At 45.7% G+C, this 27,795-nt stretch overlaps 1 protein-coding gene across 1 annotated transcript; it reads right to left on the bottom strand.

The window, feature by feature from the left end:
- Positions 1-21,890: 21,890 nt before the first annotated feature.
- On the bottom strand, positions 21,891-26,881 carry LOC123057764 (protein MAK16 homolog). The gene is made up of 9 exons (XM_044480665.1): positions 26,669-26,881; positions 26,468-26,577; positions 25,166-25,284; positions 24,977-25,074; positions 23,036-23,123; positions 22,822-22,959; positions 22,654-22,744; positions 22,366-22,478; positions 21,891-22,064 (listed from the first exon to the last, which is right to left on the bottom strand). Exons 1-9 carry the CDS (start codon positions 26,725-26,727, stop codon positions 22,017-22,019), a joined length of 864 nt encoding a protein of 287 aa, XP_044336600.1. The 5' UTR covers positions 26,728-26,881; the 3' UTR covers positions 21,891-22,016.
- Positions 26,882-27,795: the final 914 nt, after the last annotated feature.

Here is a 27,795-nt window from a genome sequence, read left to right as displayed (position 1 = left end):
CTGCGGCAACGACCGGGGTCTATGCTGCAGGCCTCACCTTTGAGACGGTAGGCGCTTTAGTATTAAGCTCGAGAGACCTTCTGTCTTGAAACAGTACGCAACGACGACAAGTCTTTTTTTGTAATTAAGCATGACTTCTGCTTCTTCAACGTGTAATTTCTGTCTTTTACAATTCGACTAGTGCATCCCATGTCATGCAAGACGGCTATGTCTTGGAGAAGCTAAATTTTGAAGATCATGAGAACATGGAGACAAAGAGAGTTCACCTCAGGACCCATCATGGTTATACTTTTGCCGCAAATCTATACAATGCGGTGAACTACTCCTACATTGGTTGCTCAAATTGGGAAGCACTGTGCAAGGCGTATGGTTTTCACGAGGGTATGCATGTCACCTTCGATCTTGGTGATCCTGAAGATGACATTGACGAAGATAATGTCGATGAAGATAATATCGACCAAGCTAATGTCGACATTTGGGTCCTTGTTGATACGCTCCCACTTCTACCTCTATGTGATTTTCTTAAGCTATTTTAAGTAATTTATATTGTTTATAGGGAACTAGTTGATAGCTTATATATTTCCTTGACAGCTTATTTAAATTCTTCAAAAAATGCTTAGAAAATAGTAGACAGAACCTACTACACTGATGACTCTGAATTAACTTACGAGGAGAAAGATCATCTTTGTGTGCAAGAATTATGAAACTCCTCCACATTATGGTCAATACGTGCCACTAGTCCATGTGTTGAACTACACCAACATCCATAGAAATGGCATGGTAAGATTTTCTATTATTATGACACCAATGCATATTTTCCATACATTCTTCTAAAGCTAAACTATATTGCTAACTATGTTACTATTATGCTCTTCAACAGAAAATCCCAAAGAATTGTGTGCCTCATCTGATGGATACGAAAGGTCACATGGATGTTGTTAGCTTGCGGACAAGTCCGCCTACAGGTCATCGCTGTTCATACAAATTTTTGACTGGTGTTCTTCATTGACTATATATATATATATATATATATATATATATATATATATATATTGGAGTTTTTCTATGTCCTCAACAACATTCACTTATTGTTAGTTCTTCAAGTTGATTTTTCCTCTAGGTGAATGTGATCAGACCCGTTCCCCCTCTATACTAAACTCAACCCAGTCTGTTCACAAGTTCTTCATGTGTGTTCTATTTGAAACCTGTTCGAAGTCTTCACTGTGTCCTTGACAGCTGAAGAATTTGCGAACGAAACTTTAAAGATTTTCATGTCCGAATTTTTGGATATTGCCGCTCAAACCATTCTGCTTCCCACGATGTATTAAACTACTCACCGGCGATCCCCCACGATCTCCACCTCTCTGTACATGGGTGACATATGTCGTTAGTATAGTGAGAGTCAGGGGCATGTTCGTCCAAAATCGTCGGACAAGTAGTTTTTCACCGTGGCTATAAAAACCCCTTCCCTTCCTCGGACCTCATTTACTCCAGTCGACCTAAATCTCGCTCGAGCTCTCAGACATAGCGCCATCACCAAACTCCATCATCGCCGGTGAGGAAGAGCTTCAGTACCTCATCGCTGCCGTACTCGCGCCGACCGCGGAAATCTTCACTCCGCCGCCACCATAGCTGTCTCCCGCCGCCAAGTTAGGGCATGGGAGATCTGAACAGACGAACTTCTCCATCTCCACTCCCAGTTTTTTGTGTTCTTCGACAAGGGTAATTAAAATCTAATTTGACTGCCCTACTTTGTTTCTTATGATCTCCCCAACATCATCAAAAGATGTTTATTCTTCAACTTCCCACTCCTTAAACACCTGAATACTTATATTCCTTGATTTCTCTAAGCTATGTTTTTCTCCATAATTCCTCAATTCTGTGGATTTTCTAATCTATACAACTCTGGAACCTAATGCAAGAACGCTTAGCGAAATTCCTCAAGACTGTTAAATTCCTAAAAATTGATTCTTTTGAAAAATTTATGAGAACGCATATGACCTCTCCAAATTCTTTGCATATATACTTTGTTCACAGGTACAAATGTCCACTACTGAATCATTAGGTTCTCATCAACTAACCCATTTGTAGCATTCTGATACGTCTCCAACGTATCTATAATTTTTGGTTGTTCCATGCTGTTATCATTCTTGGATGTTTTACAATCATTTTACAATTATTTTATATCATTTTTTGGGACTAACCTATTGACATAGTGCCCAGTGCCAGTTGCTGTTTTCTGCTTGTTTTTTGCATCACAGGAAACCAATATCAAATGGAGTCCAAATGCAACGAAACTTTTTGTCACGACCGGTTTTCCAATAAAAATATTTATTGAGAAACCAATATTTTGAGTCCAGTATGAGAGAAATCCTCCTCACTGGTAGACAATTTCTTGATACAATAAGCCAGTAGCATAAAATATATTACAGGGTTGAACTACGGTTGCTCAACCAAATTATTACAAGCACGCCAATAATTATACATAATGGCGGACAAGACACAGTGGTATGGAGGCATACTACTGACTCGAGGATAGGGTGGTGGTGGAAAAACACAGCGGGGAGAGAAATACAAGACTCTAAGTCTATCCTCTCATCGAGCGTCGAGGTGAGGCTCGATGAATTTATTTGGTAGCGGAAGCGGATATAAAACAGTGACCAAATCCAGGGTCGCACGAGACTGACTGGGACTCCTCTAAGTGTCGGACTCGCTATCAAACTCTTCATCCATGAGATCGCCTTCGTCAGCATCTGGCCAAATCAACAAGCCAGTGAGTACTTTGAAAGTACTCGCAAGATAGTTCGGACGTAAGATATAACAAATGCATGCATGGATGCGTTATGAATAAATTCACCAATGTACATTCAAAATTATCATAACAAGGTAAGTAAAAGGGAAACGGCGGTAGTCCGCCTGAAATCCCAACAGAACATAAATAATTACCGATCGGGTGTCTGAAGCGACGCCTCGAAAGGTGAACAAATAAATATAAGGAAAAAGATGCCACAGTCGGGCGTCTTAGCGACACCACATAAAGGGCTTAAAAGAAATACCTCAGTCGGACATCGGGGCGACGTCACAGAAAGGGCTTTAAAAGAAATGCCACAGTCGGATGTCGGGGCGACGTCACAGAAAGGGCTTTAAAAGAAATGCCACAGTCGGACGTCGGGGCGACATCACAGAAAGGGCTTTAAAAGAAATGCAACAGTCGGACGTCGGGGCGACATCACAGAAAGGGCTTTTATGGACAGGTAAATAATAATCATAATAAAGTTTTAATTCATATGAATAAATGGGTTAGTTCATCCACAGGAATATCATTTAACCGGAGTTAGCATTCGAGCGATTCACCGGAGTCTCTGCCATCAAAACTGACATTTGATTAGGATAAGATAATATCGATCTGGGTCAGGGAATAGATGATTTGGAGGAATATATGACTCTGCAGAGTTTGTACAGAATTATTCCCACAGCCAACGGATTTCCGTAGTCACGAAGGACTAGTTCCGTTTACGGTATTTCGGAAGAAAACACAGCTAACCAGTACACACCCATCCTACCTCTCGATGCTAGGAATCACCCTAGACATCGTCCAAGAAAAACTTTTGAGACGGGGAGATCACAATCTCGAATAGCATGGGATCAAATTTATATACGCGCGCTCTAAGGGGTGCCCCCCTCTCGGTCCCAACCGGAAACACCCATGCCCCCTGACCGGATGACTGGCTTTAATCCAGGGCCATGGAACCATCATCACGGCCTCTCCTTTTGGTCTGTACCAGAAAAGCGGTTTGCAACTTACTAAACCATATTCCTTGCGAAAAACATGTGGTAGTATAGGGAAGAAAATGAGAGGAACTGGACCGACACGGTTTGACACTGAAGTCACATAGTCCGGCATGAGACTGGCATGCTACAACACTGCCATCTCACCCATCCTCATGCCAACACATGGCCATTCATACTCACATCCATCCACTTATGGATCATCGAACTCACTTACCTCATTATCGCATGAAATAACGTTCATCGATATGCTTATCAACCTGCCATGAAACTAACTAAATGCAAAACCTGCCAAGACACTCATCATATCAAAAGTTCAAACATTCTTGCCTGGTTCAGAGTAGTCAGAGCCTAGCTCGGTGAAGTTCGCGGCTCCGTCACCTCCTTCGGTATCTACGGTATAAAGAAAATATATGTGCTATCGTAAATACCAAGGAGTGCACAGAAAGTATACCATATATTTTTCAAATAAATCTGATAAAAAACTAGACAAAATTTTAAAGAGAACAGAAAAAGAATCAACCAAAAGTACCTTTCTGCTTAAAAGTTATAAGGGTTTTTGTCCAGGGACTAATCTGTAATGAAACAGAAGATTTCCAGGGGCTAGCTTATAAAAACAGAAAACGCTTCGGCAGAAACTACGCCAGCCCAAAGGGAAAACGTACTTTGCCCGAAGGCGCTTCAGGAAAACGTTTCAACAGAGAGAGCAGAGAGGCTGACGGTGGGGTCCCACGCATTAGGTTTGAATTTCAAAAAGGGGGGAGCGAAGCTCGTCGGCGCCCGAGAGCCGCGGTGGTCGCCGGCAGCGATCCACGGCGAGGCAGGGGGATCGGAGGGTACCTCCGTGCTCAAGGCGCCATTCCGCGTTGGTTGGTGGTGGTGGTGGTCGCCGGCGAGTACCACGTCGACGGCGAGCTTTGCTCTGGCGGACGGCGGCTCGGGTGGTCGAGGAACTCGTCGGAGAGAGCTGCAGAGATCAAATTGACGAGGGGGTTAGGCCCCTGGTAGCTAGAGAGGGTAACGGACGGGATTTGGGCGCCTGAGGTGGCCTCACCGGAGCGAATCGAGGTGGCGGCCGAGGCGGATCGGGGCGGCCAGAGCTGAGGGGGAAGACCTCCTCGGGGTCCCCCTAGTGGCCTGGCGTGGCGTTGGTGAGGAGTGGGGATGAGGCGTGCACGAGGATGAGCTCGGGGGCCCTTTTTATAGGCAGCCCGAGGCGGTTGCCGAGAACGGGGTTCTCCGGCGAGAGATTACGGCGGAGCCGGGGATGTGCAGGGGGATTAGGGGCTTGGGCTTCGTCGTTGAGGTTCACCGGTCCCATTTAGGCGCTAAACGGGCTAGGACTTGGTGCTGAGGGTGAGCTCGACGGAACGGGGGTGGCGCGGCACGTCGGCGGCAGGGAGCACGTTACGTGCTTGCCGGGCCACGGCGACGGTGCCACGGGCGTGCGCTGGCACGGCAGGGACACGCGGAGAGCCAAGGGGCCTTGGGCGGCGCCGGGTGGCGTGGCGAGAGGGCTCGGGCCCTTGTTGGCCGCCACGGGAGGTGCAGCCACCGCAGAAGCTCCCAACGCCGGCGAGGCTCGCTGCTACCGACGCCAGGAAGGCTCCACGCACGCGTGTGAAGCTCCGGACAGGAGGGAGAGGCTGCGAGGAACGTGCCAAGTGCACTGTCTACGCGTGAGGGGAACTGACGAACGCAAACGACACTGAGACTGAATTTTTTCTGAATTTTGAACAGCGGCAGTGCAAGCAAGGTGTTCGACAGAATGAAATTGGCATCTAGAGATTTTTCCTTGAGCTGAAACTTGGTGGAGTGGCTTCTCATTGCTCAGGTAGGCTGCCTGAATTTTGGTGGAATTTTTGGAGTAGTGTAGATATGAATTTCATCAAATTTGGCAAATCTGGTCCAAACTTGCAGAGACTAAATTTTGAAAATTTTGAAAAGAGGAGGAGTGGATCAAGATGGTTCTGGGTTGTGGGTACAAAGGACTATCCAGGAGAGTTGGTTTGAGGTCAAAACTCAAATGCAATATGGTACTTGCTTTGAAAATCCCTCAGGCTCCAAATAATTATCAGATTTGTTTTGAGAGGAAAAATAATTAGAATAAAATCCAAAACTTGTTTGGATTAGTTGGGACAGAGGACTTAGGTTGATCACAAGGTGTAGGGGAGGTTTTGGAGGGGTTTTACCACATGGGAACAATGCAAAGTCAAGGGTGGTTCCAAGATATGAAAATCCCCAAATTTTCATAGAGCTTCATTTTTAAAAGAAAACAACTTAAACTCCCAAAAATAAATTTGAGAGAGAACCAACAGAGAAGAAGTTTCAAAAGATCAAACACTAAAGTTCGAAAAGATAAAGCCCTTGCCAAAGCAAAGAAAGTTTTTAAGTGGAAGGTTTTTCTGAAAAGGAAAATTTTAAAAAAGGCCTCTCCTCAAAACCACAAAGTTTTTGATAAAAACCAAATAAAAAATTTTGGAGTGTCACAACACCTACCCCCTTAGGAAAAATCTCGTCCCCGAGATTTCAGCTGATCCTTAAATAAGTGTGGATGCTCAGTCCGAAGAAAATCCTCGCCTTCCCAAGTTGCTTCACTGTCGGTGTGATTGCTCCATTGGACTTTGAAAAACTTGATGGTCTTCTGTCGGGTCCTCCTTTCAGACTCCTCTAATATTCTTATGGGATGTTCTCGATAAGTGAGGTCTGGCTGCACGTCAATGTTCTCATGGGATACTTGTTTCTCTGGGTTGCTTACGCACTTCCTTAATTGAGAGACGTGGAACACATCGTGAATGTCGGACAAGTCTTCGGGTAAGTCTAGCTGGTATGCTACAGTGCCTCTTCGTGCCACTATGCAGAATGGTCCAATGAATCTTGGTGCTAACTTTCCCTTAATCTTGAATCGTTGCAATCCTCTCATAGGGGATACTCTCAGGTATACGAACTCATCGGGTTCGAAGCTGACCCTACGATGTTTCTGATCATAATAACTCTTCTGTCGACTTTGAGCGGTCTTAAGTCGGTCTCTGATTAGCTTGACCTTCTCCTCGGCTTCTCTGAGCATGTCTGGTCCGAAGATGCGGCTGTCTCCGGTCTCTGACCAATTTAACGGGGTACGACACCTTCGTCCGTATAAGGCCTCAAATGGTGCCATTTGTAGGCTGGCCTGGTAGCTATTGTTATACGCGAACTCGGCGTATGGCAGGCTTTCTTCCCAACTGGTTCCATATGTGAGGACACATGCTCTCAGCATGTCTTCTAAAACCTGGTTAACGCTTTCTGTTTGTCCATCAGTCTGTGGATGGTATGCGGTACTGAAGGCTAGTTGGGTTCCCAGAGCCTGTTGTAAATGCTCCCAAAATCTTGAGACGAACTGAGTGCCTCTGTCGGATATTATAGTCTTCGGGACACCGTGCAGACAAACTATGCGGGAAAGATAAATCCTGGCAAGCCTCTGAGTGGTGTAGGTTGTCTTCACTGGAATAAAGTGTGCCACTTTGGTCAACCTGTCAGTGATGACCCATATGGCATCATTCCCGTGTCGTGACCGAGGTAGTCCGACAATAAAATCCATCCCTATTTCATCCCATTTCCACTCAGGTATTTTGTTAGGTTGCAGTAGTCCAGCTGGTCTCTGATGTTCTGCTTTTATGCGTTGACATGAGTCGCAACATGCAATGAAGGCGGCTATGTCCCTCTTCATACCGTGCCACCAAAATCTTTCCTGAATATCCTTATACATTTTGGTTCCTCCAGGGTGGATCGAATATGGAGTGGTGTGTGCTTCAGCTAAAATTTGCTGTTTAAGGTCTTCTATGTTTGGCACGCATAGCCTTTCTCCGTACCATAATATTCCTTCATTGTCTATGACGAATTCCGAGGCCTTGCCCATACTCAACTTTCTTTTAATTCCTTCAATGCTGGGGTGACCGGGCTGAGCTTCTTTAATTTTCTCCACAAGGTTGGGTTGTATTTCCAAGTTTGATATGGTGCCTTCTGCTACCATTATCAAGTTGAGCTTGGCAAATTCTTGATGGAATTCGGGCCTCAAGCTGTGCAGATAGTTTCCGTCGGAGCTGGGGTTCCGACTCAGGGCATCGGCCACCACATTTGCTTTCCCTGGATGGTAATGGATCCCAACATCATAATCCTTTACCAATTCCAACCAGCGTCGTTGCCGTAAATTTAGTTCTGGCTGCGTGAAAATATATTTGAGACTTTTGTGATCCGTATATATTTCACATCGATTCCCAAGTAAGAAATGCCTCCATTCCTTGAGTGCATGAATAACTGCTGCCATTTCTAAGTCATGAGTGGGATAATTTTCCTCATGCTTGCGAAGTTGCCTTGAAGCGTAGGCGACAACCTTGCCTTCTTGCATCAACACGCATCCGAGACCCTTTCTGGACGCGTCACAATATACTTCAAAATTCTTGTGTGTGTCGGGTACAATTAATACCGGTGCTGTTGTTAACTTCCGCTTTAGCTCTTGGAAACTTTTCTCGCAGGCTTCTGTCCACTCAAACTTCTTATCTTTCTTGAGCAACTGTGTCATAGGCTTGGCTATGGTGGAAAATCCTTCAATAAATCTGCGGTAATATCCTGCCATTCCCAAGAAACTCCGTATGTCCGTTACGCTGGCTGGTGATTTCCAGTCAAGTACGGCCTTGACTTTCTCTGGGTCCACTGCGATACCGTCTTGAGTCATCACGTGGCCTAGAAAACCTACTTGTCTTAGCCAAAATTCGCACTTGCTGAACTTGGCATACAATTGGTGTTTTCTTAGCTCTCCTAGCACAATCCTGAGATGTTCTGCGTGCTCTTCTGGTGTCTTGGAGTATACCAGAATATCGTCGATGAATACCACGACGAACTTATCCATAAACTTCATAAATACTTTGTTCATGAGGTGAACAAAATATGCTGGGGCGTTAGTTAATCCAAATGGCATCACTGTGAACTCGTACAGTCCATATCTGGAGGTGAAGGCTGTTTTGGGGATATCTTCCGTTCGTACCTTCAATTGATGGTATCCTGACCTTAAGTCAATTTTTGAGAATACTTTGGCCTGAGCAAGTTGATCAAACAAATCATTTATCCTTGGCATCGGGTATTTGTTTTTGACTGTGACCATGTTAAGTGCTCGATAATCAATACACAATCTCAGCGTTCCATCCTTCTTTTTGGCAAATAAAATTGGTGATCCCCAAGGTGAGGAGCTGGCTCGAATGTATCCTTTTTCCAGTAATTCCTTTATTTGCTTCTTCAACTCGATCAACTCGGATGGTGCCATTCTGTATGGTTTCTTGTATATGGGGGTGGTTCCTGGTGCTAGCTCAATGCGGAATTCTATTTCTCGGTCTGGTGTCATGCCTAGCAGCTCTTCAGGGAATACATCTGGAAATTCACACACTACTGGAACCTTGTTTAGCTCAGAAACGTCCACCTTATTTAATCTCGGTTGCCAGGGTAATTCTCCTTCCTTGGCTGATACTCTTATTGTCTTCCCTTGGTGGTGTGTGAGAATCACGGTCCTGTTGAAACAGTCGATAAAACCTTTATTGGTGGTTAGCCAATCCATCCCTAGGATGACATCCAGTCCTTTATTTTCCAATACAATAAGATTTGCGTGAAACTCCAATCCTTCGAACTCAATGACCACATTCTGACAGTAATTCTGAGAAACTTGCTGAATCCCAGGGGACTTGATGATCATGGATTTCTCCAAAGGAAGCATCGAAAACTTATTTTGCAAAGCAAAACTTTTCGAAATGAAAGAGTGAGAAGCTCCAGAATCAAACAAAACCATTGCAGGTATTGTGTTGACAGGAAACGTACCGAGTACGATATCCGGAGCATTTTGTGCCTCCTCTTTGGTTACGTGGTTCAGATGACCCTTCCTGTGGTTATTGTTGGGATTGAAATTGTTTCGCTTGGGCGCTGAATTATTGCCGCCGTTGTTCGGCTTTGGGGTTGAACTCCTTGGCTTGGGGCACTGTTTGGCATAGTGCCCTTCTTCTCCACAAGCGTAACAAGTAACACCGGGGCGATAGGTGAATTCCTTGTCCCTTGCATGAAAATTCTTGATTGGGCGTGAGACATTGGATGAGAATTTGTGTGTCCCACCCTTTTGAAAATCTGTCTTGCTTCGGTGATTGCGAGCGTGATTAGTCTGGTCCCTTTTTCGCTTGCGGATATCTTCCAGACTGCGTCTCTCATTTTCCAGAGTAATGGCCTTGTCCACCAGTGTTTTAAAATCAGGAAAAGTGTGCACGACCAGTTGGCATTTAAGCGCGGGCGCCAGACCGTCAAGGAATTTCTCCATCTTCTTGATTTCAGTCATACGCTCCTCATTGGCGTAGCGGGATAATAGGGTAAATTGACTGTTGTAATCTGACACTGTCATGTTCCTTTGTTTGAGGTCATCGAATTCTCTCTTCTTGATTTTCATAATACTCTTAGGAATATGTGCACCACGGAAACCTTCCTTGAAATCATCCCAGGTTATGTCATTTTCGTTGGGATGCATGTGCAGAAAATTCTCCCACCATGATGTGGCTGCTCCTGTGAGATAGTGTGGAGCATATAATACTTTCTCGAGATCTGAACACTTTGCAAGAATTAATTTCCTCTCCATATCTCGAAGCCAGTCCTCGGCTTCAAGAGGCTTGTCAGTGTGAGAAAATGTTTGAGGACGTGTCTTCTGTAGCTCAGATAACTTGGAATGCTGCTGATACTGTCCATGATGATTCCCCATGTTGATGACTTGGTTCATCATCTCACGATGTTGTTGCTGACTCTGCTCATAAAGGCGGCACATTTGTGAAAGTGTCGATTCACTGCCCTGTTGGCTTGACTGTCCCTGAGTGAACTCGTTGTTGGGTTGTGTATCATAATTTTCCTCTGGTGGAGTTGGCATGGAGCGTGTCCAAGGACGAGACATTTTTCACTCTGGGGATGTATTTTGTAAAACTCATAAGAAAAGCGGAAAGAGTCGCAAAACAAAACCATAAATGCACAAAGCTGGCAGATAGAATTAAATAACTCGGCTTACTTAAGAAAAACAAATCGACTTGCGCACGGAGAAGGACTGCTCATTACATATCTTACACGCGGGCGGTAATTATACAATACATCACTCAAGACATGCGTACATAATCCTGACATGTTATTTAGGCTAGTGCACTTCTCCAGATCCTACATGATGCACAAACAGGCTACTTCTCACAACCTACGTACATATCTTACAAAGCGGTGCAATATACGACAGCTAAGCGTACTCAGGCAGAGATGTTGACGACCTCCTTTGCCCTGCCGAGGGCGAGGCATAGCGAGGTTGGGGACTCGACTTCCTCCTCGCTAATAGGCTCCATACGTGTAGTGTTGCGCAGAGTGGACGGAGCGGTTGCCAGGGGCGGAGCAACACGTACAGGAGTGGGCGCGAAGGGTGGTGCAGTGCGCGCTGAAGTGGGTGCAATGACTTGGTTGAATTCTTCGGTAGAAGGCAGGCGACGAGTAGGCGTATAAGATGCTGAGGACGAGACCAAAGTCAGTGGCGGAGCGATGGGTAGGAGCTCCCTCCTGTTGGCAGCACAGCCATGGACTGAGTCCATGCGGGTAGCTACGAAGTCGTCCACCAGGTTGTCGAAGGCTGCCTCCAGGGCCCGGAGATACTCAATGAGCATCTCAAAAGCCTCGTCTCGTTCTCCTCTGGGGCAGGAGTATGCGTAGTGACAGGTGTAAGGCACATGGCACGGAAGATAACGGTAACGACGAGTCTTCATCACAGGAAGGACATCCCTGAGACGAGCTATCGCCTCGCGGGCTGCCATCTGCATAGCATGCCTCTCCGTAGGCATGGCTCTTCCCACGAACCGGAAGCGACGTAACTCACCACGCCCTCCCTTGAACTGCACCGCGGCCTAGTGCATGGTCAGACTGTCGTTGACTCGGTGCTAGCAGAGTGTGGAGACTGGGCGCACGGATGGCCCCATCGCGACCTGAACGATGAAAGAAAGAAGCTTGACGAACCCATCGGGCACGTTGGCGAAGGTCTGAGACTCGCAGCTGTTGTCGGCCATCTACAAAAGTAGGCAAACATTCTGCATGGTCAGATCATAAATTTATACTGACTGACAGAAAATGACTACAATTGCAAAAATATAAATTAGCTCTATCATGGTAATAACTAATTAGCGATCGCACCTAGTGGCTTCCTACAGTCAGCCTGGCTCTGGTACCAAGCTTGTCCCGACCGGTTTTCCAATAAAAATATTTATTGAGAAACCAATCTTTTGAGTCCAGTATGAGAGAAATCCTCCTCACTGGTAGACAATTTCTTGATACAATAAGCCAGTAGCATAAAATATATTACAGGGTTGAACTACGGTTGCTCAACCAAATTATTACAAGCACGCCAATAATTATACATAATGGCGGACAAGACATAGTGGTATGGAGGCATACTACTGACTCGAGGATAGGGTGGTGGTGGAAAAACACAGCGGGGAGAGAAATACAAGACTCTAAGTCTATCATCTCATCGAGCGTCGAGGTGAGGCTCGATGAATTTATTTGGTAGCGGAAGCGGATATAAAACAGTGACCAAATCCAGGGTCGCACGAGACTGACTAGGACTCCTCTAAGTGTCGGACTCGCTATCAAACTCTTCATCCATGAGATCGCCTTCGTCAGCATCTGGCCAAATCAACAAGCCAGTGAGTACTTTGAAAGTACTCGCAAGATAGTTCGGACGTAAGATATAACAAATGCATGCATGGATGCGTTATGAATAAATTCACCAATGTACATTCAAAATTATCATAACAAGGTAAGTAAAAGGGAAACGGCGGTAGTCCGCCTGAAATCCCAACAGAACATAAATAATTACCGATCGGGTGTCTGAAGCGACGCCTCGAAAGGTGAACAAATAAATATAAGGAAAAAGATGCCACAGTCGGGCGTCTTAGCGACACCACATAAAGGGCTTAAAAGAAATACCTCAGTCGGACGTCGGGGCGACGTCACAGAAAGGGCTTTAAAAGAAATGCCACAGTCAGACGTCGGGGCGACGTCACAGAAAGGGCTTTAAAAGAAATGCCACAGTCGGACGTCGGGGCGACATCACAGAAAGGGCTTTAAAAGAAATGCCACAGTCGGACGTCGGGGCGACATCACAGAAAGGGCTTTTATGGACAGGTAAATAATAATCATAATAAACTTTTAATTCATACGAATAAATGGGTTAGTCCATCCACAGGAATATCATTTAACCGGAGTTAGCATTCGAGCGATTCACCGGAGTCTCTGCCATCAAAACTGACATTTTATTAGGATAAGATAATATCGATCTGGGTCAGGGAATAGATGATTTGGAGGAATATATGACTCTGCAGAGTTTGTACAAAATTATTCCCACAGCCAACGGATTTCCGTAGTCACGAAGGACTAGTTCCGTTTACGGTATTTCGGAAGAAAACACAGCTAACCAGTACACACCCATCCTACCTCTCGATGCTAGGAATCACCCTAGACATCGTCCAAGAAAAACTTTTGAGACGGGGAGATCACAATCTCGAATAGCATGGGATCAAATTTATATACGCGCGCTCTAAGGGGTGCCCCCCTCTCGGTCCCAACCGAAAACACCCATGCCCCCTGACCGGATGACTGGCTTTAATCCAGGGCCATGGAACCATCATCACGGCCTCTCCTTTTGGTGTGTACCAGAAAAGCGGTTTGCAACTTACTAAACCATATTCCTTGCGGAAAACATGTGGTAGTACAGGGAAGAAAATGAGAGGAACTGGACCGACACGGTTTGACACTGAAGTCACATAGTCCGGCATGAGACTGGCATGCTACAACACTGCCATCTCACCCATCCTCATGCCAACACATGGCCATTCATACTCACATCCATCCACTTATGGATCATCGAACTCACTTACCTCATTATCGCATGAAATAACGTTCATCGATATGCTTATCAACCTGCCATGAAACTAACTAAATGCAAAACCTGCCAAGACACTCATCATATCAAAAGTTCAAACATGCTTGCCTGGTTCAGAGTAGTCGGAGCCTAGCTCGGTGAAGTTCGCGGCTCCGTCACCTCCTTCGGTATCTACGGTATAAAGAAAATATATGTGCTATCGTAAATACCAAGGAGTGCACAGCAAGTATACCAAATATTTTTCAACTAAATCTGATAAAAAACTAGACAAAATTTTAAAGAGAACAGAAAAAGAATCAACCAAAAATACCTTTCTGCTTAAAAGTTATAAGGGTTTTTGTCCAGGGACTAATCTGTAATGAAACAGAAGATTTCCAGGGGCTAGCTTATAAAAACAGAAAACGCTTCGGCAGAAACTACGCCAGCCCAAAGGGAAAACGTACTTTGCTCGAAGGCGCTTCCAGAAAACGTTTCAACAGAGAGAGCAGAGAGGCTGACGGTGGGGTCCCACGCGTTAGGTTTGAATTTCAAAAAGGTGGGGAGCGAAGCTCGTCGGCGCCCGAGAGCCGCGGTGGTCACCGGCGGCGGTCCACGGCGAGGCAGGGGGATCGGAGGGTACCTCCGTGCTCAGGGCGCCATTCCACGTTGGTTGGTGGTGGTGGTGGTCACCGGCGAGTACCACGTCGACGGCGAGCTTTGCTCCGGCGGACGGCGGCTCGGGTGGTCGAGGAACTCGTCGGAGAGAGCTGCAGAGATCAAATTGACGAGGGGGTTAGGCCCCTGGTAGCTAGAGAGGGTAACGGACGGGATTTGGGCGCCTGAGGTGGCCTCACCGGAGCGAATCGAGGTGGCGGCCGAGGCGGATCGGGGCGGCCGGAGCTGAGGGGGAAGACCTCCTCGGGGTCCCCCTAGTGGCCTGGCGTGGCGTTGGTGAGAAGTGGGGATGAGGCGTGCACGAGGGTGAGCTCGGGGGCCCTTTTTATAGGCAGCCCGAGGCGGTTGCCGAGAACGGGGATCTCCGGCGAGAGATTACGGCGGAGCCGGGGATGTGCAGGGGGATTAGGGGCTTGGGCTTCGTCGTTGAGGTTCACCGGTCCCATTTAGGCGCTAAACGGGCTGGGACTTGGTGCTGAGGGTGAGCTCGACGGAACGGGGGTGGCGCGGCACGTCGGCGGCAGGGAGCACGTTCCGTGCTTGCCGGGCCACGGCGACGGTGCCACGGGCGTGCGCTGGCACGGCAGGGACATGCGGAGAGCCAAGGGGCCTTGGGCGGCGCAGGGTGGCGTGGCGAGAGGGCTCGGGCCCTTGTTGGCCGCCACGGGAGGTGCAGCCACCGCAGAAGCTCCCAACGCCGGCGAGGCTCGCTGCTACCGACGCCAGGAAGGCTCCACGCACGCGTGTGAAGCTCCGGACAGGAGGGAGAGGCTGCGAGGAACGTGCCAAGTGCACTTTCTACGCGTGAGGGGAACTGACGAACGCAAACGACACTGAGACTGAATTTTTTTCTGAATTTTGAACAGCAGCAGTGCAAGCAAGGTGTTCGACAGAATGAAATTGGCATCTAGAGATTTTTCCTTGAGCTGAAACTTGGTGGAGTGGCTTCTCATTTCTCAGGTAGGCTGCCTGAATTTTGGTGGAATTTTTGGAGTAGTGTAGATATGAATTTCATCAAATTTGGCAAATCTGGTCCAAACTTGCAGAGACTAAATTTTGAAAATTTTGAAAAGAGGAGGAGTGGATCAAGATGGTTCTGGGTTGTGGGTACAAAGGACTATCCAGGAGAGTTGGTTTGAGATCAAAACTCAAATGCAATATGGTACTTGCTTTGAAAATCCCTCAGGCTCCAAATAATTATCAGATTTGTTTTGAGAGGAAAAATAATTAGAATAAAATCCAAAACTTGTTTGGATTAGTTGGGACAGAGGACTTAGGTTGATCACAAGGTGTAGGGGAGGTTTTGGAGGGGTTTTACCACATGGGAACAATGCAAAGTCAAGGGTGGTTCCAACAGAGAAGAAGTTTCAAAAGATCAAACACTAAAGTTTGAAAAGATAAAGCCCTTGCCAAAGCAAAGAAAGTTTTTAAGTGGAAGGTTTTTCTGAAAAGGAAAATTTTAAAAAAGGCCTCTCCTCAAAACCACAAAGTTTTTGATAAAAACCAAATAAAAAATTTTGGAGTGTCACACTTTTTGTGGATTTTTTCTAGACCAGAAGACACCTGTTGGGCCAAGAAAGTACCTGAGGGGAGATCCGAGGGGAGCACAACCCACCATGGCACGCCCAGGTGGATTGTGCCCACCTCGGTGGCCTCCGACACCGCCTCTTTGCTCTATAAATACTCCAATATTCTAGAAACCCTAGGAGAGTCGACGAGAATCAATTCCAGCCGCCGCAAGTTCCAGAACCACCAGATCCAATCTAGACACCATCACGGAGGGGTTCATCATATTCATTGGTGCCTCCCCGATGATGCATGAGTACTTCATTGTAGACCTACGGGTCCGTAATTAGTAGCTAGATGGCTTCCTCTCTCTCTTTTGATTCTCAAGACAATGGTCTCTTGGAGATCTATTTGATGTAACTCTTTTTGCGGTGTGTTTGTTGGGATCCGATGAACTTTGAGTTTATGATCAGATCTATGTTTTTATCCATGAAAGTTATTTGAGTCTTTTGATCTCTTATATGCATGATTACTTATAGCCTCGTATTTCTTCTTCGAATATTTTGTTTAGTTAGGCCAACTAGATCGATTTTTCTTGCCATGGGAAGAGGTGCTTTGTGATGGGTTCGATCTTACGGTGCTTGATCCGAGTGACAGAAGGGGAACCGACACGTATGTATCGTTGCTATCAAGGATAACAAGATGGGGTCTATTTCTACATAAATATATATTGTCTACATCATGTCATCGTTCTTATTGCATTACTCCGTTTCTCCATGAACTCAATACACTAGATGCATGCTGGATAGCGGTCCATGTGTGGAGTAATAGTAGTAGATGCAGGCAGGAGTCGGTCTACTAATCTTGGACGTGATGCTTATATAATGATCATTGCCTGGATATCATCATGATTATTTGAAGTTCAATCAATTGCCCAACAGTAGTTTGTTTACCCACCATATTCTATTTTTCTCAAGAGAAGCCACTATTGAAATCTACGGCCCCCGGGTCTCTTCTTTATTATATTTGCCTTCGCGATCTATTTTTATTTGCTTTTATTTTCAGATCTATTAATCCAAAAATACCTTGTTGCAATTTTTATTTATTTATTTATTTTATCTCGCGTTCCCGCAAAAACTATTTATCCAATCTACTACAATTTTACCTATCTTTTTACCCGTGAGGGATTGACAACCCCTCTCTTACGTCGGGTTGCAAGAATTTTGTACTTTGTGTGCAGGAGCTGTTTACGTGGTGTTGCGTATTTCTCCTACTGGTTCGATAACCTTGATCTCATCACTGAGGAAAACACCTACAGTAGTTATGTTGCATCATCCCTTCCTCTTTGGGGAAATACCGACGTAGTTCAAGCTGCATCAAAAGAAATTTCTGGCGTCGTTGCCTATGATTCATGGCGCTCTCCACTTCGGAATTTGTAGCGGATATTTTATCCGCATCCTCTGTCGGAGGAGCATCTCGCGGGTGCCCCGTGTTAGCTTCCGCCTCTATGTCCGGCCCTGGAGCCCGGCTAGTAGAGGCGTGATCGGCGAGCTCCCCGGATATAGTCCGGCGAGCGCTTTTCCTTCATCGAAGCATGGGTGTTATTACATCTTAAAATATGATAATCACGGAGTGAGGTTTGGTATAATACCTCTGTGCCGGCGTCTCCGTCCGGACCGCCTTCCTTTTCAGCCTGCCCGGCTTCGGCGCCCCTTGTTGGTAATTCGCCACAGGCTCAGCATGGTGTCCCGAGGACCTTCCCTGTAAAACACCGTACAGATACGGTAGGTGAAGGGCGCAAAAAAGGGATACTTCTTGAAGGTTGGGACTCTGGTCTCACTTACCTGTGAGGCAGGGAGTAGCCCAGGATAGTCGGCTATAATAGCCACAATGGCCTCATGGCAGCTTAATTTGTAGAATATCCTGTCAATCAGCTCCACAAATATGTCCGGATCCTCTTTAAGGCAGGGGTTGAGGGACCGTTCAGGATCCTCTGGTTGTGGAGGTGGGCTGTTGATCTCCCTTACCGCCTTGCGCAGCTCCTGCGATGAACCGGCAAGATAAAATAATTATTGCAAATATGAGGAAAGGATGGGTATAAAAAGTGGCGGCTTACCCAGCTCGGAGGGTTGTACATGGAGAATCCGTCCCATGGCTTGATGCGGAGGAACTCCTCTTCCTCTCCCTTGAACAAACCAGACAGAATTTTTGCTAGAGCAGCAACTGAGTCCGGCCCCTTACGACCGCAGCGGGTGGCATCATCTTCCTCGTTGAAGTGCCACATGGGGTGGCCTCAATATTGAAGTGGCTGCACCCCCCGCATAATGCATATTGACATAACCTCGGTTATGGTCAGTCCTGATTGAGCCAACACCTTTATCCGGCCCATCAGGTAAGAAACGTCTCTATCATCTTCCTCCTGAGGGCTCCGTGGTCGCCAACTTAGGCGCTTCTTCAAAGGGGCATTATCAAACTCAGGAAGGCCAATCCGAATAGGATCCGGGAGGGGGACGTCTTCCATATAAAACCACTCTGAAGGCCAGTCTTCGGACGTCTTCTTCGGGGTACCGGATAGGTATCCGATCCCGGCGATGCGCCATATTTCGGCCCCGCCCACTTGATATATTGACCCCCTCTGAGTACGGGGCACAAGGCAGAATAGCTTCTTCCACAACGCGAAGTGAGCTTCGCAGCCCAGAAACAGCTCGCAAAGGGCCACATAACCAGCGATGTGTAATATGGAGACAGGGGTGAGATTATGCAACTGGAGGCCGTAAAACTCCAGGAGCCCTCGGAGGAACGGATGGATCGGAAATCCAAGTCCCCTTAATAAATAAGGAACGAGGCATACCCGCTCCCCCTTGGAGGGGTTCGGAAAGCTCTCCGCCTGCTCCCCGCCATTGTGGGTGGCAAGCCCGGCTCGAACAGGGACCATATATGCTGGAGGGAGAAATCCCTAGGTCTGTAACTCCACTAATTGACTGTGCGGGATGGAACACTTCTTCCAATCTCTGGGCTTAGGGCTACGGGAGCGAGATGAGGAGCTGCGCTGGCCGGCCATGTTGGAATGGATTTTTTTGGGCGCGCTCCGATGAATGCTCGCTGAGGGAGGATGGTGTGATTTGGATCTGAGAATCCCCATATCTTTAAATAAGCAGTTTGTTCACATAGCTGGGGTGGTAAATGTAAAAACGCCTTGGCCTCTCGCATTCGTTCGACACGTGGAAGATGGCCATTATTGGACATGGAAGCCAAGAAGCGCAACATTATGAGAAGTCGGACACTATTTAACAGGTATTCAGAATTTGGAGAAGAATCCGCCTTGCAATGCCGAAGACAATCTGCGCGTCGGACTCATCGTCATTGAAGCCTGGTTCGGGGGCTACTGAGGGAGTCTTGGATTAGGGGGTATCTGGACAGGCAGATTATATCCTTTGGCCGGACTGTTGCACTATGAAGATACAAGATTGAAGACTTCGTCTTGTGTCTGGATTTCTTGGCGTGGAAGGCAAGCTTGGCGATACGGATATGTAAATCTCCTCCCTTGTAACCGGCTCTGTGTAACCCTAGCCCCCTCCGGTGTCTATATAAACCGGAGGGTTTAGTCCGTAGGACAACAACAACAATCATACCATAGGCTAGCTTCTAGGGTTTAGCCTCTATGATCTCGTGATAGATCAACTCTTGTACTACTCATATCATCAAGATCAATCAAGCAGGAAGTAGGGTATTATCTTCATCGAGAGGGCCCGAACCTGGGTAAACATCGTGTCCCCTGCCTCCTGTTACCATCCGCCTTAGACGCACAGTTCGGGACCCCCTACCCGAGATCCGCCGGTTTTGACACCGACACAGATATTGAAGCAATGATTAAATCAGTGCCACAGGCTATCCCAACCTATATCATGGGGGTGTTCAAGCTACCGGTCTCGGTGTGTGACAATCTCACAAGATTGGTGAGGATCTTTTTGTGGGGTTCTAGAGATGGCAAGAGGAAGACCCACTGGAAAGCATGGGAGAAAATTATAGAGCCAAAGGGAAGAGGAGGTCTTGGCTTTCGTGACTTCCGTATCTTTAATCAAGCATTGTTAGCTCGTCAAGCATGGCGTTTACTAACAAAACCTGATTCGCTCTGTGCCATGTTGCTGAAGGCAAGATATTATCCTAATGGGTCTCTAGTGGACACTCTTTTTGCAGGCAATTCTTCTCCTACATGGCACGCAGTTCAGCATGGGCTGGAGTTGCTCAAGCAAGGACTAATCTGGCGTGTTGGGAATGGAGAGCAAGTGCGTATTTGGCGCGATCCTTGGCTGCCACGACCGCCGTCGTACAAGCCCATTACGGCGAGGGGCACATGTCGCTTGCACCGAGCTATTGAGCTGCTGGATGACAATGGATGGTGGATCCCGGGGCTTGTCCACTGGCAATTTCATGCAATTGATGCTGCATGTATACTCAAGACCAAAGCGTCCCAGCGGCGTCAAGAGGACGTCTTGGCTTGGGCACCTGATCCACGAGGCATCTTCTCCGTCTGAAGCACATATCGTCTCGCCATCGACACCATGTGTGCCGCGAGCAGGGCACCGGACGGCACTCGTGCCGTCTGGAAAGCAGTGTGGGGGTGCCCTGCCAAACCAAAGGTACACGTCTTTGCATGGCGTCTAATCACAAATTCACTTGCAATGATGGAGTACAAGGCTAAGAGAAAACTTGAGGTCTCTAACTTATGTGTTTTATGTGGCATGGAATCCGAGGATACATTCCATGCAATGTGCAGGTGCCCGCTAGCCCGTATGTTGTGAGAAGAAATTGCGGCCACCATCAGCATACCACGCCTCGACGACATTTGTCAACTCCGGTACTGAATGGGCATTGCTACTCCTGAATGAATGCCCAGAAGAGCAGCGACTACCGGTTCTCATGACCTTTTGGCGCAACTGGCATGTACGTAACGAGATTGTTCATCACAAACCAGCTCCAACCATTGAAGCATCACGCAGATTCTTATGTAGCTACATCAATAGCCTCCAGTGCATTGAGCAGCATTCCCATGGTGACATCTCTAAAGGAAAAATGGTGGTTTTCCAAGGACCTCAGAGGAGACATACCAGTGCGGCCCCATGGCCTGCCTCTTGTACACGACCACCTGAGAAGTGGACGAAGCCTCCTGATGGCTGGTCTGTTATCAAGTCATAATCGTGAATTACTGAACCTGTCTTCTGGAACTGGTGTTTTCGACAGACAAAGGATCGATGTGTTTATTGAAACGTCGGTAGTTCTTCGTACACCACTTGTTTTCCATGCACGAAAATTGCAAGCTTAGCTATGCAAAGTTGGTTCCCACACAATAACCATCATGAGCTGCCATCCGAAATCATAGAGTTGAAGGTTTCAAACAGTGTATGCCTGCTCTCTACATGAGGATGGAGTGTGGAAATAAACCAAGCTCTGAATGGATCATACAAAAGGGTTTACTCGTAGTTGTAACCATCGGGAATCAAAGTACTGGCTACTCTTGGGTGTACTACACCCAAGTTTGCCCAAAAAAATGATATCAAACAAAGTCCAAAATCTGAAATTTTGCCACATTAAACAATATCGAATGTTTGAGGTTCAGGAAAAATTCGTTCAAAAATAACATCCAAGGAGCTCTAACAAAATATATATATATATATATATATATATATATATATATATATATATATATATATATATATATATATATCGCTGCTGAAAGTTTTGTGCACCAACAAATAGAAAAACCTTTGTTCTGTGATCGTACCGCGGGTACATTGAAGTCCAGTGACTAGAGCAAAAACAAGTTATTTAAATAGAGTAACCTCTCTAATGGATTTTACTCTTGTGTATTAATCACACAACTTGACGTTAACAGCGTACATCCGCTGTAACTTTGCAAAAACCTGGTTCGGGTCAGAGAGAGACTGAATACTGTTCAGTTAGTACAATTCATGCCAGTTTCCGTGTTCTCAGCAAAATAAACCATCATACGAACTCAACAGATTATCGTGAGAAGATAAAAGAATTTTTTTTCTAAATTACACGATCATCAACACCACATATGTTACTAAAGGCGCCGTGCTTGGGTGAATCACATCTGCATCCTTAGCCTGATATTCCTGTTTTCGTCTTGTTCCACCTGTGGCGGAAAAGGCGAGAAATAAATTATACTCCAGCAGGAATTGTGCTGCTCATTCAGAGTTAACCCACGGAAAAATGAATTGTTTTTGACAAAAAAAAGCTAATATGATGCCCCGGATGCAGATATTAGCTTACAACAATGTAAATAAAGAGAAAAGCACAATACTGATTACACACTTTTACTTGTTGGATACCAGATATGTGACAAAACAATTGGATGTGTTTGATTTTATATATGATTTTCGGCAACACAGTGTATCCTGACATCAAGAATATTAATACTGAAACAAGTGATTTACCTCGGTGATTACTTTCGTAGACTTGCGACCAATCTTTGACCTTATATCGAAGCCCGATCTCTTGGGCATCTTTGTTAATGGCTCATCCAGGCCATCATCTTCATCTCCATCATCTGCAATCATTTTTTTTTGGAGATTAGATTTGTAGTTGGCACTACTATGCCGAATAACCATTTTGTCCAAGTCAGAACATTATCTAGTGAACAGAGAACAACAAGAAGTATCTTCGGCTCCTCACAAGTCAGAGCATTCTACAACATGCCCAGTAGAAACAAGGGAAGTGTTTACCATCTTCTCCACCGAAGCCTTCAAAGTCTTCCATGTCTTCCATTTCATCCATCTCGATATCAGCACCTTCAACATACTCTATCTCACCTTCCTGTTTATATGGGAAAGCTTGTGAGCAGTGACAACATAACAAAGTTAGCTTAACTATCATAATCGGTCTGCGCTTACTTCTTCCTCTTCTATCTCAGGAGCCAGTTCATCCTTTTCCATGTCAAGGATAGTATCAAACTGCTTGAGGGGGACATTATGAATTTCACCACCATAAACACCTTTCCTCAGACGCTCTATTAGTTCTCTTTCAATACTCTGACCGATAGCAGGAAGATGTTAGAACATTGCAATGTATAACACATAAGTGATGGTGATTATCCGAAAAAATAACCTTCTCTAGTTGAGCAGCCTTTTCAGCTTTCTCTAATCTTTGGAGATCGCGCTGAGTCTTCCTCCTGGGGACGGTCATTATCTTCTCTCTAGCAGAGCAGGAAAGTATGTTTAGCAACTTTTTTATGTGTCAGAAGTTAACAGTATAAGTATGTACTACCTCTGTAAACTAATAGAAGACCTTTTAGATCACTACTTACTGATCTAAAAGGTTTTCTATTAGTGTACAGAGGGAGTACATCAACGATATGAATCAGCATGTAACTGAACCCGGTTACAAGTTAATTGCACGAATGTCATATCATAAGTCTCAAGTCATCACTAGTCGTTTTGAATATAGGTTTTTTTTCGTACTGTCAAAAAAGGGTTTGCAGTCGCCATAATACCATTAGTAATTTGAATATGGAAAACATATGATTTGAAGACGTTTTGGCTTTAGTATTCCTGAGCTATGCAGCCCAAAGCGCCTGATTGGTTGAGGAAGCAGCTTGAGGGGGAAAAGCATGGACTGGAGGTGCTGTGCGGCACTCATCACCAAATATGACTTCTAGACCTAAGAAATTGGAACAGCAGAACAAATAAGCTGCAAGGCAAACAGTGTTGTGGTCCCATTCGCTACACAGACCATATGGGCATTTCTCTTTCTTTTCGGTCCTCTTAGTGCATGTTCTGGCTTTAGTAGGAGTAGGACACTATTGTTCACATGGGCAACCCCTAAGCGTGTAACGAATAAAATAGTCGCCAGGCAAAAACACTGGACAGTTAAGAGACTTAGAGCATTTGCACGAAACTACGGATAAATGGAACCTGGACGACTCTTCTGCTTCTGGTCGGTGCTCATGGCCAATGCAGTCCAGCTGAGCCACCCAACAGCACGTACCATCCCGCACGTCTACAGCCTAGATTTGGTCCAGCTAGGTTCTAGACCAAAGGATTTGACAAGATAACGTTGGATTAGGCCAGATCCACATGATGAAGCACTAAAGTGATGCACGGGCGCAGGCTAGTTGCCAGAGCTGGAAAGGTGTCCTCTAACTGAGGTTAAACCAACATCTGCTCGCAACTGACGCTTGCCAAAGTGGGTGCACTCATGCGCACAATAGCAATTCCAATAATAGCGATACCCACAGCACTAATGAATCAACAAGCTACAGCTTGGTCAGCAAGAGGTCACCTGTTCAGTGTCTTGTACGTTACAAAGAATGGAGAGGAAAGCAGTAAAAAAGGCCGGTCAATCCACAAAAACCTACTCCCTCCGATTCAAATTAACTGACGCTGATTTAGTACAAAGTTAGTACAACTTTGTACTAGACCACAGCATCAATTATCATGGATTGGAGGGAGTACTATTTTATAGGCTGTTGATAGAATAAACCATTGGAAATAATACAAGGGTAAACCTTAACAAAGAGGATCGACTGGTAAGTTTGTGGCCTGAACTTGTTACCATGGTTTTCACTTTCAGTGAGACTTCGATGAAATTCACTGAATTTCAGTAGACACTGAAATATTTAGCTTTTGGCCAAAATATTTCAGCCATTTTAGTGGTACACAGGAATTCAAATATTTTACTTTTTTTTCAATCAAATATTTAATTTAATTCAAGTGAATATTCCGGCCCTTTGGCCGAAATGCAAACTGAAATTCACTGAATTTCGGTACTTTCGGTTGGTGCTGATTCTTTTCTGAAACTGAAATGAAAAATCATGCTTGTAACAACTTTAGCATAACCAATCAGCCTTGCCATACGATCATTGCTGGTGATCCTAATTTATTTCCTCTATTATGATCTCAAATGTATTTTCGTTTTTACATTCTACCATATAAGAAAAACAAATGGAACAGTACCATCAACTTATACAATCAGATTACACCCAGAATTCAGGAGCAGATAACTGTCAAGAAACAATATGTTGTGCCTACTAAAACCAGTAGTGCTTACCTCACTTTAAGTTGAAGTCTCCTCATCCTTATGCGATACTGAGTCATTTTTGTCAGGCGTTGTTTGATCTTGTGCACAAGTAGCTCCGGCCAATGTTCCTACATAATGATAAAACGGGATGGCATAAGGCTAACTAGACTCACGTTGAGATGAAGTGACAAAACACAGCAGCTAGCTAGATATGCATACGAGATGTTTTTTGATGACTTCCATTGCTTGCTCATAATTCCTGGGTAGTTTGACTCTCTCCCATAATTTGTTTGGCAGATGGGCTCTTTCCGCAGTTTTCATGTATAAGTAGAAAATACCTGCATGACCGGTCAAAGTAGAAAGAAGGACAGCATCAACAAAAGTTTACGATGATAAGCATAGTTCGGGACGAAAAAGAACAAAGAGCACAATGAGTAAAGCACGCGGACCACGATATTATAATCAGTGGCAAGCTGAAGCATCCAATATTAAAGTCACTCATTCTAGCCTCTGCGGATCATAACGACTACTGCTCGCAAAACAGCACTGCTTTGACATCACACAGCCAGCTGATCATGCATGGAAGAGATAACTGCTTCAATCAAGTTTGTAACGTCCAAGGCACAAAATTATTATTTCAAAACTTGTTTTCTGAATCATGTAATGATGATGACTCTTTAATGGCCCATAGAACTCAAGCTTTGCTGAATTCTAGTTCTACTGTTGTACAGCATTTTTTGGTATTCATATAGCACATGCTTCAATCTTACACCTTACTTATTCCATCAATTTATGTGACTCGGAGAACACTTACTTACTTGTTCTCCTATAACAGAATTTACCATGTCACTGTGCAAAGCAAAGGCAGTGGAGAGAGCTTACTAGAAATTTGTGGTGGAAGGGGAAAACAGAAATATCACCGGGCTGTCCTTTTTTTTAAGGGGAAACAGAAATATATCGACTACACAAGTATCTATTGTGATACGGGGCCACCTAACGAGCACATTCATTTTTCCTCTGGTGGTGCTCAAAGATGCATGTTTCTTAACACTATTTGTTATAAAAAAAATATCGCTTGCTGGGGGAGCAACTTTTTAATTCCAAGTGTTCTGTAAATTGTTCTTAGACACTACAGATTGTACTGCTTCTGTCTGCCTGAGGTTTGCAGACCGAGACAAAAATATAATACTCCCTCCGATACATATTAATCATAGTTTTAAATAGCCGGCTATAGCTCCGCTATAGCCCGCTATAGCCTTTTCAGCAAGGTGCCGCTAAATTGTCGCCTTCACAAATAGCCCGTTATAGCCCGCTTTAGCCCGCTATAGCTGATTTGGAGGCTCGCCGCTATTTTCCATAGCCCGCTATTTAAAACATTGATATTAATTGACGCTGACACGTACAAATTGCAATTGGCTGCCATATGGAAGAGTGTGATGCTTGGTTGTACGGCCGTTCAATTGGATCAAAATCGGTGGTTAAAAGGAGAGGAGGGTGCTGTGTAGTGTAGTAAGCAATCACCGTCGTGGTCCCGGATGGTGGCGTAGCGGCTGTTGGCGAGCGGGCAGGAGCTCCGGTTGCATATGCCCGTGGCGTTGTAGGGGTTCCTGCAGAATAGCCCCGTCTCGATCCTGCGGAAACCAGCCAGGTTTTCATCATCACAGAGAAGGCCGAAGATGACGGGGAGGAACGAAGTGCCAGAGGAGGGTGTCGCTGACGTACTTGGCCATGAAGCTGCAGTGGTTGTGGCGGAGGCAGTGCCATATCACCTCGTCGCTCATCTTGACAGCGATGTTTCAGCAAGACACAAAGACGGCAGAGGGGAGTCAGGGGCGCGGAGGCCGGTGGAGAGGTGGGAGCGGCGCGGCGGCGGTCTGGTGGAGGGTATAGCGAGCGTGGCAGGGAGAGGGGGGCGGCGGTCGTGGCCTGGTGGCGGTGGCGCAGTCAGGGACGGGAGGAGAGGGGAAATTTTAGATGGGGTTTAGGGCTTTCTTAAGTTTTTTTTTTCCGAGCCACAGCTGAGACGAGATAGCCGCAATAGAGCCCAAGAAGACTCGGAGGCTTGACGAGGAGAGTCCACGCAGGCCCAATCTATATTTATTTTGTTTTTACTAGCAAAAGAGCATTTACTCAACAACAACAACAACAAAAACTAGCAAAAGAGAGCCTGTGCGTTGTAACAAAAAAAAAGCACACGGCCCAACCCAATAACCATGACTCAAGACCTTGATAGGTTCACGTTCTTTATTTCAACACATGACATCCCATCTGTGTTCCCACTTATCTTTCTTTCCACACTCGCCGATGGTGGTCTCGGTGCTCGCACAATCACAATGCAGCACACGGGTCCAACCTTGTAGTCACAATTATAGCCTTGCGGCAGCGATGTCCTCGCCTTGCAACATCACACGTTTCAGTTTGCAGCGTCACAAGTGTGGCTTTGCGGCAGCGACGTCCGCGCCCGGCCTCACTAGTACATAATAGTGCATTGAAGACTGTTTTGGTACATGCACTAAAGCGGTTCCCCCGCCTCAAAACCTTTATCGCTAATGATCATAGCATTTGGAGACTGTTTCAGAACCACCTCGATTACTCTAAGCACGGCATGAGGTTTCCGATGTATACCCGCTTCGAATTCTTTACATCCCACAATTGTTAGAACCTAAATATGTAGATATATGCATGGATATCGCAATCATCCAACTGAATGGTAGTGACTGGAAGAGACGGTCAATTGCTATCTGGAGTGTGCAACCTAATTCATTTGATTGTAATTGTGATGAATAGTTATTAGCACAAACGTTGCCAGTTGATGTGCAAAGGCTATTGGTTATTCCGTTTACGATGCA

This window comes from Triticum aestivum, chromosome 3A (assembly GCF_018294505.1).
Source record: "Triticum aestivum cultivar Chinese Spring chromosome 3A, IWGSC CS RefSeq v2.1, whole genome shotgun sequence".
Taxonomy (NCBI): domain Eukaryota; kingdom Viridiplantae; phylum Streptophyta; class Magnoliopsida; order Poales; family Poaceae; genus Triticum; species Triticum aestivum.
This window is presented reverse-complemented; position numbering and strand designations above follow the sequence as displayed.